The sequence below is a fragment of the Neoarius graeffei genome, chromosome 13 (genome assembly GCF_027579695.1).
Source record: "Neoarius graeffei isolate fNeoGra1 chromosome 13, fNeoGra1.pri, whole genome shotgun sequence".
Taxonomy (NCBI): domain Eukaryota; kingdom Metazoa; phylum Chordata; class Actinopteri; order Siluriformes; family Ariidae; genus Neoarius; species Neoarius graeffei.
In genome coordinates this window covers 68,003,952-68,016,348 of record NC_083581.1, presented here as the reverse complement: position 1 = coordinate 68,016,348, position 12,397 = coordinate 68,003,952, and the positions used below count along the sequence as shown (strand labels likewise).

The 12,397-nt window shown below is 41.3% G+C and overlaps 1 protein-coding gene across 6 annotated transcripts in view; it reads right to left on the bottom strand.

The window, feature by feature from the left end:
- kif1b (kinesin family member 1B) overlaps positions 1-12,397 on the bottom strand; it is a 286,078-nt gene that overhangs the window by 113,922 nt on the left and 159,759 nt on the right. For 2 of the 6 annotated variants that reach the window (XM_060938401.1, XM_060938402.1), the window contains one exon: positions 7,403-11,335. The exons of the other annotated variants lie outside the window; for them this stretch is intronic. In XM_060938401.1, the coding sequence (XP_060794384.1) occupies positions 9,836-11,335 (1,500 nt within the window). In that variant the 3' untranslated portion in view covers positions 7,403-9,835. Of the gene's footprint in view, positions 1-7,402; positions 11,336-12,397 lie in introns of those variants that run through there. 6 annotated transcript variants of the gene reach the window in all.

Genomic DNA, 12,397 nt, shown 5'->3' with positions numbered 1-12,397 from the left:
AGGATTCATCAGTCAGGTTTCTGTGGTTGTTTTCTTAAAAGTATAATCCGAATTTTTTTTTTTTTGGAAGTTAGGTGAAGCTAGCTGCAGTTAAAAAAAAAAAAGCAAGCCTCAAAGTAAATACAGCCTCCTCCTTTAGTATTTCCATGACTGTTACAGCACTGTAATCACATGCACACAGCCCGTCTAGACAAGAACACCCAGGGCAAAACGGGAAACCGTCGGATTGTCAGGTAACAAGCAAGCAGAGACACTATATTGTCCTGGGGTGAGTTTCCCAAAAGCATCGTAGCACAAAGAGCATCGTTAAATGGTAGAGCGAGCATCACAATGAACACACTCTCTCCTAGTTAAGATGCTCTTAGCATTAAGAGGCTTTTGGGAAACCCACCCCTGATTGGTTGGATGTTGGTGGTCCAAACATTTATTTTTGTCTCTTGTTTATGGAGCCTGGGACTCTAAAGGGACTGGATTTTTAACACGTTAATTAAGAAATAAAGCAAGTTTAAAAATGACTTCAGTTCCCCTTTAAAGCAGCTTTATGGCTGAAATGAGACAACTCGACAGGTTATCAATAAAACCAGTTACGAAATTCGAAAGCGATCGTACACACAGTTAGTTATTCGAACCGACTTAGAAATCACTGCCTCCTCTTTTAAATCCAAAATGTACTTACCTCAGACGAGGCAACATTATAATGAGTGGCTCTCTGAAGTTCGTGATTAAAAACCGCAGAGAAATTTAATGTCGTTTTTCTTGAAAACGAACAGGAAACAAGTGTTGCCAGGCAAAACACACCTCGCCCGCTAGCACTTATTTTAGTGTTATAATTGATTCAATCTCACAAGTGTGCTCTCTGTTCTTTCAAGGTCACTAATACTAATGAGAACATTTTATTTCATTAGTGTAAAGACTCTAAATATCTGCCAGAAAGCTATATATATATTAAAAAAAAAAAATCAACTTACAAAATTGTTTGACTTTTCAAAAGGACCAAACAAAAGCTGTGATCAAAAGGTAAATTTTAAGATAAACACCACTTACTCGATATCGAATCAATAGCCTTGACGAACCACGAGGTGAATTTCGTTCATCTTTTTATCTGTTGATTATCTTCCGATACTACGAAGTTATAACAAGGTTTCTCTTATTTCGTTTCTGGTTCTGATTCGTTCCGAAGTTTATCAAGAAATAGAACGGGTAATCGAACTTGATCAGGATAAGTGCTGATTGGTTACAAAACCCTGTGTCCTAAATCATTCACTCGTTCACTACGCCCTACTCACTATCTAGGGAATTACTATATAGAGATCTACAGTGGTCTTGCAAAAGTATTCATCCCCCTGGGTGTTTGTCCTGTTTTCTCGCATTACAAACTGGAATTAAAATTGATTTTTGGGAGTTAGCACCATTTGATTTACACAACATGCCTCCCACTTTAAAGGTGAAAATTGTTGTTTTATTGTGACACAAATAATAATTAAGATGAAAAAAAAAACAGAAATCTAGAGTGTGCATAAGTATTCACCCCCTTTCATATGAAACCCCTAAATAAGAGCTGGTCCAATCAATTCACTTCATAAGTCACATAATTAGTTGATTAAGATCCACCTGTGTGCAATCAAAGTGTCACATGATCTGTCACATGATGTCTGTATAAATCAACCTGTCCTGGAAGGACCCCGACTCTGCAACACTACTAAACAAGCAACTTGAGAACCAAGGAGCCTCCAAACAGGTCAGAGACAGAAGTTGTGGAGAAATATAGATCAGGATTGGGTTATTAAAAAATAAATAAATAAAAATAATAAATGATAATCCCAAACTTTGAATATCCCATGGCGCACCATTAAATCCATTATAGGAAAATAGAAAGAATATGGCACCACTACAAACCTGACAAGAGAAGGCCCTGCCCACCAAAACTCACAGACTGGGCAAGGAGGGCGTTAATCAGAGATGCAACAAAGACACCAAAGAGAACACTGAAAGAGCTGCAAAGATCCACAGCAGAGATGGGAATATCTGTCCATAGGACCACTTTAAGCCGTACACTCCACAGAGTGGGGCTTTATGGAAGAGTGGCCAGAAAAAAAAAAGTCACTGCTTAAGAAAACACGTTTGGAGTTTGCCCAACAGCATGTGGCAGACTCCCCAAACACATGGAAGAAGATTCTCTGATCAAATGAGACTAAAATTGATCTTTTTGGCCATCATGAGGAACACCATGTGTGGCGCAAACCCAACATCCTGAGAACACCATCCCTACAATGAAGCATGGTGGTGGCAGCATCATGCTGTGGGGATGTTTTTCATCTGCAGGGACAGGAACGCTGGTCAGGACTGAAGGAAAGATAGGTGGCACTAAATACAGGGCAATTCTGGAGGAAAACCTGTTTGAGTCAGCCAGAGGTTTGAGACTGGGACGAAGGTTCACGTTCCAGCAGGACAATGACCCTAAACATACTGCTAAAGCTACACTGGAGTGGTTTAAAGGGAAACATTTAAATGTCTTGGAATGGCCTAATCAAAGCCCAGACCTCAATCCAATTGAGAATCTGTGGCATAACTTGAAGATTGCTGTCCACCAACGCAACCCATCTAACTTGAAGGAGTTGGAGCAGTTTTGCCTTGAGGAATGGACAAAAATCCCAGTGGCTAGATGTGCTAAGCTAATAGAGACATACCCCAAGAGACTTGCAGCTGTAATTGTAGCAAAAGGTGGCTCTACAAAGTACTGACTTTGATGCACACTCCGGATTTCTGTTTTTTCATCTTAATTATTGTTTTTGTCACAATAAAGCAACAATTTTCACCTTTAAAGTGGTCGGCATGTTGTGTAAATCCAATGGTGCTAACTCTCCAAAAATCCATTTTAATTCCAGCTTGTAATGCGACAAAACAGGACAAACACCAAGGGGATGAATACTTTTGCAAGACACTGTATATTGTGAGCTCATTGATTAAATGATAAAACTACTTCTTTGCTGCCGCCTTTTTTTTCTTCTTTGCCACGGCACTACTTTTCGTGATGCATTGTGGGATACTTTGAGTGCACTATATAGGGTGCAATAATGCTCATTATACATTCGGACAGCACTACAAAATGACGGCCTGACTGTACAGGGTTAGTCAAAATTATGTTAACACTTAAATGGTAGGAACCATTTATTCACAAAACATACAGTACATCATATGTGCATGATGATTTACAGGACGGTCTCAACCTGTTCGCCCATCCTGTTCAACACAAAAAAAACAGTGAGCAACAGTACCATTTAAAAAAATAATAAAAATAAGAATAATAAAAATTATGGAAGCTGAGAGAGGCCCTTCATATAATCCTTTTTTTTAATTCACCTCATTATCCCGAGATAACGACATAATTAATTCAGGATCTCGAGAAAACAACACAACTAATTCGAGATCTCGAGAAAACAAAATTATTCCGTGATCTCGAGAAAACAAAATTATTTCATGATCTCGAGTAAACAGCTGAGAAATGGTTCATTCAGGTGCACCAAGAGACTTGTGATATGCTGACTTTGGGGCTGTTTCTCATTCTGTATAGACGCAACTTTGGTCATTAGAATGTCTGGAATAATCGATCACCTAATAAGGCAATATTTTGATCAGGGGTTGACACAGGGAGAGATTGCATCAAGTCTTTTAATAAGGGATAATTTCAAAATTAGTCCGCGGCACCTCCGCAGAAGACTGGCCCGGCTTCGTCTCTACCAACGGAGATACAGTGATCCAGCTGAGATCATGAAATAATTGTTTTGTTTTCTCAAGATCACGGAATAGTTGTTTTGTTTTCTCGAGATCTCTAATTAGTTGTGTCGTTTTCTCAAGATCCTGAATTAATTATGTCGTTATCTCGGAATAACGGTTTTGTTTTCTCGAGATCTCGAATTAGTTGTGTTGTTTTCTCGAGATCCTGAATTAATTATGTCGTTATCTCGGGATAACAAGGTGAATAAAAGGATAACAAGGTGAATAAAAAAAAGATTATATGAAGGGACTCTCGCGGCTTCCGTAAAAAATAATCCATTAGTGTTAACATAATTTTGACTAACCCTGTATAGTCCACTATGTAGTGAGTAGGGAGTGATTTGGGACACCATTTGCACCAAAAACAATTTTGACCTTTTTGGTGACCTTGACCTTGGCTGGACGACCCTCAAAATGTTGGAGGTTCTATTTGAGACCAATGCCCATCTGGAAGTTTCATGAAGATTGGGCCAGCCATTTTCCTGCAATGTTGCTAACAAAAACAAACAAAGAAACCCCAATGAAAACAATACCTCGCCCCCTGGTGGACTCCGTCCTGGGCGAGGTTAAAAAAAAAAAATAATAATAAATAAAGGAAATCATGGCTCGTGTTGCAGTCATGCACAAATCTAACCACAGTCTGTTCACCATTAGTAGGCTGTGGATTAGGAAGGAAGGAAGGAAGGCTGTGGGTATGAGCTGGGCTACAGATTGCCTGCTGCTCATGATTCATCTCACATGAAGGCATCACCAATGAGCTCATCGCATTTGCTACACTGCTCAGAGCAGAGCTTTAATCACACGCAGACTCATTCTCTTGCACGCACACAATCTTCCTTTCTTCTGCTCCAACACTTCTTTACTAAAGCAATACTTTATACAACATGCCCGGAGGGACGGGTTCCAAAACTAAGGACACGTTAGGTAAAGAAAAATGCATAAGGGTATTTGAGGGAAATGTATAACAATTTCTTCTGTTCTCTCTGATGCAAGTTGTAAGTTATACAAGTGGCTGAGATTCCTAGAGCCCATCTATGGCAACAGGACAGTCTGAAAACAAAAACACCCGCTGAGTTTAGCTGATCAACTCAAGAGAAGTGAACACAAATGATGCACCAGTTGCAGGGTAATAAACTATCTGCTCACAGTACTTTTTTTCCTCCTCGAGATCAGATCAAATTAAACATATTCAGCAGTTTTGATATTAAATATAATTTATGTTCCAGGTACATGGTGGCACAAGTTTAATCAACTCAAACTAAATTAAGGAACAAGACCTCGACTGGGCTGAAAATGATCACCATATGCTACTAATGGTGTTATTTTTGGTCATTATTGCTTACTCGTGAACTAATAGTTAATAATAATGCTAACCACTACACCTGGGCGGCACGGTGGTGTAGTGGTTAGCACGGTTGCCTCATAGCAAGAAGGTTCTGGGTTTGAACCCAGAGGCCGGTGAGGGGCTTTCTGTGCGGAGTTTGCATGTTCTCCCCGTGTCCGCGTGGGTTTCCTCCGGGTGCTCTGGTTTCCCCCACAGTCCAAAGACATGCAGGTTAGGTTAATATGGGACGGCCTTGGGCTGAGGTGCCCTTGAGCGAGGCATCTAACTCCCAACTGCTCCCCGGGCACTGTTAGCATGGCTGCCCACTGCTCTGGGTATGTGTGCGCGCTCATTGCTCACGTGTGCGTGCATATGTGTGTTCACTGCTTCAGATGGGTTAAATGCAGAGAGGAAATTTCACAAGTGTGTGATGAATAAAGTTGTGCTTTCTTTTCTTTCTTAATATACCAGTACATTTTTTTCTATTGTTTACTCGGTGAAAGCAAATAATGTGTTTTTATTCTATCCACGGGCGGCACGGTGGTGTAGTGGTTAGCGCTGTCGCCTCACAGCAAGAAGGTCCGGGTTCGAGCCCCGTGGCCGGCGAGGGCCTTTCTGTGTGGAGTTTGCATGTTCTCCCCGTGTCCGCGTGGGTTTCCTCCGGGTGCTCCGGTTTCCCCCACAGTCCAAAGACATGCAGGTTAGGTTAACTGGTGACTCTAAATTGACCGTAGGTGTGAATGTGAGTGTGAATGGTTGTCTTTGTCTATGTGTCAGCCCTGTGATGACCTGGCGACTTGTCCAGGGTGTACCCCGCCTTTCGCCCGTAGTCAGCTGGGATAGGCTCCAGCTTGCCTGCGACCCTGTAGAAGGATAAAGCGGCTACAGATAATGAGATGAGATGAGATTCTATCCACATTCACTGGATATGAGCAATCGCACACACTAATTGGCTACTCTACTACTAGGCTATCAGCTCATATACTGTGAGTAGAGAAAAACAAAATGGCGGAGCGTGCTGCTGAACCAACCGAGGATGAAATAAAAACCCTCCTCGAAAACAAAAGCCCAAAACATATCCTCCCCCCCCAAAAAAAAGAAAAGAAAAGCAAGCAACAAAATATGGAATGAAAGTATAATGTTGGAAGGAACTTCTTTTTTCATTTTTCAATAATTATTATAACATTTTTCACAAATTGCTACTGTCATTTCGCCGGTTTGTTTACATTCTCTTAACCAATTGATGAACTTTGAATGCTTTTTCACTTCGTTTACAAAGTTTGAGGCTTTTTTTTTTTGATAAAATGTTTTTTCATTGATCGAATGCCGATCTAAATCTTGTCAAATTTGAAATTTTACTACACATGTATGCAATTTGTCACTCGTCCGCTAGGCGGAAATGATTTTGTCGGATGTTTTGTATGAAGGTTTTATTGATTGAATTTGCAAAAAATAAAAATGCTCCGTTTCTCAAAATCCAGTGAATACGGATAGAATAAAATAGTTATTCCACTCACTCAAATCTCGTCGTACACGGCTTATAGACGACTCGGTGCTATGCGAGGCATTGGCTATCAGCTCACGTACGACTCGATTTCGTGGAATAATTGATAAATACGTGGAAAAATAAAATCCATCGATCATGTACAGAACACAATACAGGGTGTTTCAAAAAAATTTGATATCATTTCACAATCTAATAATTTTGCCAATTCTTGTTCAATTGACCTTAAATTTTAGCAGCGTGTGTGGAAACAGGTCAAAATTTGATGATGTTTTTTGTTTTAATCTTTTTAGGTATAGAAATGCCATTCACTGGAAAAGAAAAGGCGTTTTGTGTGTTAGAGTACGCTCGAACAAGACTGTGCAGCGTGCATTTATGAGAATTCTAAAAAAAAAAAAAAAAAAGGGAAAAAAAAAAGCATCAACTGCAATGCAGATTTGGACACGGCACAAAAAGTTCAAAGAGGAAGGCTGTCTGCAGGACAAAAGGATCTGGACGACCGCCAGCATCAGAAGAGACGGTCGAGCGAGCGGGTTCGCGAATATTGAAAATTTGTGAAATCGTTCATGGAATCCACATACCTTTGAATTTCTCGTTCAAATGTTGAGGAATAAATCTTATAATCGCTCAACATTGAGCCTGTTCAGTTTCATTTGCCGAGACTATGTAGGTTCTCGGATATTTACATCTCAAATATCAATTTTTTTTAAACACCCTGTACTTAAAACATCAGAAAGTAGGTTGAGACGGTCCATAGAATCTGCAGTCAGAACTTTGCCTTTGTTTTATTTGACATTCAGTATCGACTACAATGCGACATGGCTATCCCAAATAAACCAGCAAAATCATGTAAACACAAAAGTCGCTCAAAATGCTGATTCGAAAAACAAAAAAAAGTAACATGTTACATGGCCATTTGGAGGCACTTTTATATAACCACTGCATAAAGAAACACAGGTCAGACAAACTGACAGGTAATTTTTTAAAAACAAATAATATATATATTGTCCATTTCATTTCATGTTATAAATTGTCCTCAGTGCTTTTTGTGATCGCTGAAGTTGCTGTCAGCACCGTTTATGTTCCAAATAACATTCCTTACTGGAGTGACAGTCATTGAAAACGACAATAACAAATGTCTCACTGATAACGGACACACCCGCTATAACAAATTTCAAAACAGTCCCTGTTGCGTAATTTGTGCGACACCGGAAGGCAGTTAAGGAAGAGCACTGTAATCAAGTTCACTCTTCTCGTATCTTCACTTACAGTTGAGTTGGAGTGACAAGGTCAAGACTAAACCTTTATATTGCTGAAAGTGACAAGGAAATAAGGCCTTTTTTTTTTTTGAGGCACACAAACATTCGAGCTGTATCGTGAAACCAGGTGATCTGCTCACAAACAGCATGTGTGCTTTGTGACTGAAGCAAACACGTTATTATATTAAGGCAAGACAACACAGTGGCTTGGCAGTTAAAGTAAACGACGTCCTGTTCCTAAACACGATTATTCTCATTGAAGCCTGCACCAGCAGTCAGAGATTTATGTACGATTTGTGACAGATTTAGTTCGCAAAGAAAAACGATTACAACCATCTCTGACTTGTAATTTAAAAAGTCAACTACGCCCATTCGGATTCGTCTTTCAGAGTTTCCTCAAAAGATATCCTTTACTATGGCTCTTTTTCTCCTTCGGAAGTTTAAAACTAGCCTCAGGAAACCACGGCAACGGTCCCGTCAGACACCCCTGCCTGCGCTTTCATGGTTCAGAGCACATATTCGGGCCACCAGAAAGTAAATGCAATTCTGATCATGCAGAGCTTGTGGATGGAGTTGGGCTGAACCCTTGAGTGCTCTTGTGAAGCGAGATTTTGTTTCTGTGCACAGATCGTTCTAGAACACCATTTCCATCCCTGTGGGAACATAAAAACTCCAACAACCCCACCACCCCCTGGCGCTCTAGCCCACATACCCGCCTTACATTGAAGTTCAGAGTGTGGCGCACAATCGAGAGGAACAATAGAGGCAAAGCACAGAGCGAAAAGTTGTTTTTTTTCCTGAAAAGGCTGCTAAAATTTGCAGAAATCTTTCCCAAAAGACTTGCATTGTTTACTAATATATGCAAAAAAAAAAAATCACGGTAAATGAAAACAGGCACCAATACATGCACATTAAAAAACGATCCAACCATCAAGACATCTTAAAAATGTTTCCCCCCCACAATAGTTAATCGGTAAAACAAACTAAACGACATACCGCTGAGGCACTTTTTTCATTTTTCAAAACACTCTCCAAGAACAATTTCAACCCTTTCTTGAAAACATCAGGGTTTGGTTTTTTTTTTTTAAACCGACAGTACATTTAAATTCATTCTGTTGTTAAAAAGAAATGGTTTTAAAAAATTGCAAGATACATTTCAACATTTCAACTAGAAATTTCTTTGAAATGCAAAAAACTGGACATTAGCTGCATTTCTGGAGCTCTACTGTAGTTCATACACATTCGAACAGTTATTCCAGCATTCTTTTAACGCATCAGTTGCATATTTTCAACACAAATATGATGGAGGAGGAACAAGAGTAAATATAGTGCGACTTAAAAGGGAAATTCAAGTAATGACCCCCCCAATAGGTCTGTTATGATACCAGAGTAGTGGTTATTCAGGATTTGAACGACGTTGACGTTGGGAAAAGCAGCAGAATAAGAAGTTAAATTCCTGTTCGAATAAATTCCAAGAAGTAACTGAGAAACAGTGCTGGGGAATATTTAAACTGAGCAAAATACCTGGTGAACTTTAGGAATATTTTGTGGAAAAAAAAAATGCCTTATCTAATAAAATCAATCAATCAATGCTTGACGAACCAATGAAAAATACGTGGGGAGCTACTAAACGCTCTAAATGGCTCAGAAGACTTCGGGGTACAGTTAGACCAGTTAAAACTAGTATAGCGCGCATCTAGAATTTCATTTTTCAGGGGATAATACAATAACGTAATAAATATCACCAATGTATGCTTTTGTTAGACAAATTTAAGACAACCACTGAATAAAATACTGCTTGACTGCAAAAAAAAAAAAAAAAATCCCCAAGCCAGATTCCTGGCTATTTGATTCAATGAGGACAAGCTGTCCAATGCTGTCTGTTGTCTCTGTAGGTCTGTGGTGTGGCAAAGATGGCGTTATTTATTTATTTATTTATTTATTTCAGTACAAAAAAGGAAACCTCGCTCCGATTCACACTGTGGTTTCCCGCCCCGCCTTCAAATTAGGAGCCGACATTTGTCTGCGCATGCGGGGTGGTGTCTGAAAGCTGTTGTGGTGCTGCTGGTGGTTGTGAGGGTTGAGAGTGTATTGCTGGTGGTAGTTGTAGCTGCCATCCATGTTGTAGTGCCAAGGCTGATGGAACTGCTGATGTGGATGAAGGTAAGCATGAGGCTGGCTTTGGTTGTAGCGTGGCTGGTAAAACGCCTGCTGTGGTGCCATTTGCTGCTGCTTTCTTTCACCGGAGTGCAGGGACTCCATTGACCCAGAGGCCCGCTGGCTACTGTTAAAGGAGTTGCTGCGGCCTCTTTCGTGGAGCTGTTGGCTCCTGTGACCTTGGTTATGTCTTTGGCTTAGGCCTTGCTCCAGGTCTTTGCTTCTGTGTGGCCCTACTGGGCTAGGAAGAGGTGGGTATGCATGGGTGGAGGCTGGCGGCCTCCTGGGTTCCCCTCCATCTTCGGTCATGTCCTCTTCCTGCACCGTTTCTTTGGGAACCTTTAGCTCAATCACCTGCTCGTCTGTGATGATGATATGCGTGCCAGGGCTCCAAGAGTTGCGATGCTTGGGGTTGCTTTTGAAAGGAAAGCGTAGCTTGCGGTCTTCAGGCGGGATGAAGCGATGAGGGCCGCTCTGCCTGCGAAGCTGCTTGGAGATCTCTTGCTGTTGGAGATTCTTCAGCCGCGTTTGGTCCTGTCGCATCCAGCGCATGCGCCCACGCCGAAAAGAGGGATCGTCGCCCATTAGTTTGTCTGCTTGATCATCACCTTGCTCGTTTTCATTCTTGTCTTCAGATGGAGGCTTGCCTTCACTGGAACTGCGAGGCCTCATGGCTCCATTGGCTTCAGTCTTGTCTTGGACCTCGGCAGAGATCAAAGGCAGCACCTTCTCCATTTTCAACATCTTGTTTCTAAGGGTTCGGATCTCTTCGTCTTTCATATTGTTCTGCTTCTTCACCTCTTGCAAGATATCTTCCAGCTTATCTATGTGCACCTTCAGTTCATCCATATCGTTCACACCCCGCCCGTTCGCGATGACGTCTTCGATCCGCTCGTCCCCGACTCCCACGGTGTCCCAGACATCTCGAGCAACTGCTCGCCAGGAGTCGCGCTCGTTGGGGTCTTTCTTGTTGTATGTTGCGCACAGCTCTTTCATCTTTACAATGGCCAAAGCCTCGATCTCCTGACGAGTGTGGCGAAAATCGTTCAGTGCAACCTCATAGCAGATTTCCTTGACTGCTTGGATTTTCAAATCAGAGATGGTCACCCACTTGGAATCTTTGCTGAGGCGACGGCGCTGGGGGATCTGGTACATTTTGATAGGCTCTCTTCTTTTGCCACTGCTGGGTAAACCACATTTTTTGACTATGGTTTGGAGTTTGCTGGGAGGCAGCTTCTCCCGTAGAGAGGTGATGAGTCTCCAGCTCTCCTCACATGACCTTTTATCAGAGTCATCGCCACTATCAGAGTCTCCGTCCTTTAAAGAACAAAACAGGAAACAAAACCAAAAGTGCGGGACAAAATGGAGAAATTAAAATGAGGAATTCAAATTAAAAAGGAATGTTTTCTGTAAGGAATGGATACGAGTGATGATATGCAAAATGGGAACTTTTGCATGTGTGAAATTTGATGAAAGGGGGTTTAAATTGAAGACAAATCAGCTAGATGAGGTTTAATAAAGGAAAGCGCCATCAAAGAAAAATCGTTACCTTACTACGAGCAAATGAAGCATGACTGATTTTTGATTATGACTTGCATTAATAGGTAAATGTAGATAAAACTGAATTCCGTAAACGTGGTGCTCCAACACCGAAAGCTTGGTGTATCTGATTATCATATGGTGGATGGTCAAACTGAAGGCTCGCGTTCCAGTGACGAATCTTAGAACGTTTACAAGCGACACAGGATACAATGCGCACGCAGTTCCCAAGTTGCATATCAGTATGAAACGTAATCATGATATGATCAAAATGCCAACTAAAAGGGGACAGATGTTGCTCTGGTTGACTGCTTTATTCTTTAAAAACAGACTGCTCGTCTCCTCTTCATTCTGTGCACTTGAAACTGCACCAGAAACATGCTTCAGATGCATGCAGGAAAAAAAAAAAAAGCCCGTGGATTTTTGGAGCATTTCCCTCATTTGAAGTCCTTGATGGAGATTTGGGAGTTGATACAGCTCTAGCAGTGGGTTAGAAGACTCTTGCGTGTTTATTACGGGTCAGTAAATAGAGAAAGAGAGAGGAAGGACAGGCTGGAAGGAAGTTAAAAGCATTGATTTCATCCACTACAGTTAAGAAGTTAGTTGAGAGAAAATGCAGTTTCTCATTTTTCCCCCCCCAAAGTATGCAGAGTGCAGGACAAATCGTAGCCAGATAGCAAAAGGTGCTAACAAGAGACAGATGGTGACTGCGTAATTGCAATTGGGGTACGAGTGCAGTGCGTCATGTCTGAGTGCCATGTGTTGGTGAGATTCTTTTTGATGAGATCACCAGACCATTGGAGAGCTTGTCATCATTGATTAGGACCCCAGCACAGAAAA